We start from the raw sequence: 1278 nt of genomic DNA, 5'->3' as shown, positions 1-1278 counted from the left end.
GTCTCAAGAGCTCACGTGGGATTGTAATTTGGGGCTTGAAATATCAGTATCCCATTAACCTTGCAACAATCAAGGTCGCAGGATTCTAGTCTTCCTTGAGAACTCAAGAATGAAAAAAGAAAAGAGGTACATACCTCGTGTGGAGTCTCACATACAGCTAATCCCACAAGGCCAGTAGTCTGTTCAAAAACAAAACACGATTCATGCCGTTTATTATGGTTTCCACGCGTTCACCATGCTAAGGAAAAGCAAAAGCACGACCGCCCTGAGTAAAACTATTCTAAAGCCAGTTAGCTACTCTGTCCCCCTTGTTCGGAGCTTTTTTTTTTACCCCTCTGAGCGAAACCACTAACCTGGTCACCGATAAGGGCAGTGCAGAACGAGACCCCAGAAAGCACCGCCGAGCCCGCGCCGGTTACGGCCACCAGCCGTGGGAAAGGGGCCTAACGGACTGATTCTACCCCACAATCTAAATTCCAATAGTGACCTCCATTCGTCTTACCTTCTTCAGCGCACCCGCCATGACACCGCCGACAACCCGAAAACCCGCAGCCCTCTGGGAACCTCGCTCAGACCTGCTCAATCGACCACCGAGGCCTCTGCTCCGTCACCTTAGAAAGTTTGGCTCCACCCTCCTCAGGATCGCCAAAGGAGCAAAGGCTTTTCCCCGCCCATTCCAGAGGAAAAAAAATAACGCATGCGCAATGAGTGCACAAGCGTCCGAACTAGACTTGAAGGGCGAAAATTAGGGAAAGGGTTGTGTGTTAGATTTCTTCTGTCTCAGCTCCTGCCTCTGCCACCGCTGACGGTTTGCCCAAAGATTAGGGGAGGCACTGAAGACTACCAAAAAACTTCTCCGGCATAGTCGCTGTAGGAACCTGCAGTCTGCTTAACCTTTTACGAATTCTTCAACTTACCTTCCAGTTTAGTAAAATGAGGATTTGAGTGATCTCTCGGCTGAAAAGTTGATTCATCGCACAAAAATATCAGTATTCTCGGTGTTATGAACCAAAGCCTAATGCAGTGAAAGACCATTTTCCAGTGCTTTTTTCTATTTCACTTGCTGCAGTACGTCGTCCATTTTCTCATTTTCCCACTCGAAGGGATACCAAACTATACCACTTTTTCCCCTGCTCACTTCCACAGACATATATTGAGCACCCACTACTATGTGTGAGTTACTGGGATATAATTCTAAGGCGGGATCTCACATCCTGTAATTCACAGAACAATGAAGGCATATATTAATAAATAATTCGATAAGTGTTCCAAAAGAAG

General features: G+C 46.7%; 1 protein-coding gene across 1 annotated transcript in view; it reads right to left on the bottom strand.

Annotated features, from left to right (window-relative positions):
- The window catches only part of NDUFA5 (NADH dehydrogenase (ubiquinone) 1 alpha subcomplex, 5), a 26174-nt gene extending 25571 nt beyond the window's left edge, over positions 1-603 (bottom strand). Inside the window, exons 1-2 of the mRNA XM_012652727.1 lie at positions 503-603; positions 135-179 (exon numbers count right to left, since the gene is read on the bottom strand). Of these exons, the coding sequence (XP_012508181.1) occupies positions 135-179; positions 503-523 (66 nt within the window). The 5' untranslated portion in view covers positions 524-603. The remainder of the gene's footprint in view (positions 1-134; positions 180-502) is intronic.
- Between the last annotated feature and the right edge of the window lie 675 nt (positions 604-1278).

The sequence above is a fragment of the Propithecus coquereli genome, unplaced genomic scaffold, assembly GCF_000956105.1.
Source record: "Propithecus coquereli isolate 6110/MARCELLA unplaced genomic scaffold, Pcoq_1.0 Scaffold4, whole genome shotgun sequence".
Lineage (NCBI taxonomy): Eukaryota > Metazoa > Chordata > Mammalia > Primates > Indriidae > Propithecus > Propithecus coquereli.
The sequence above is the reverse complement of the archived record's forward strand: the minus strand, read 5'-3'. Positions and strand labels throughout refer to the sequence as shown.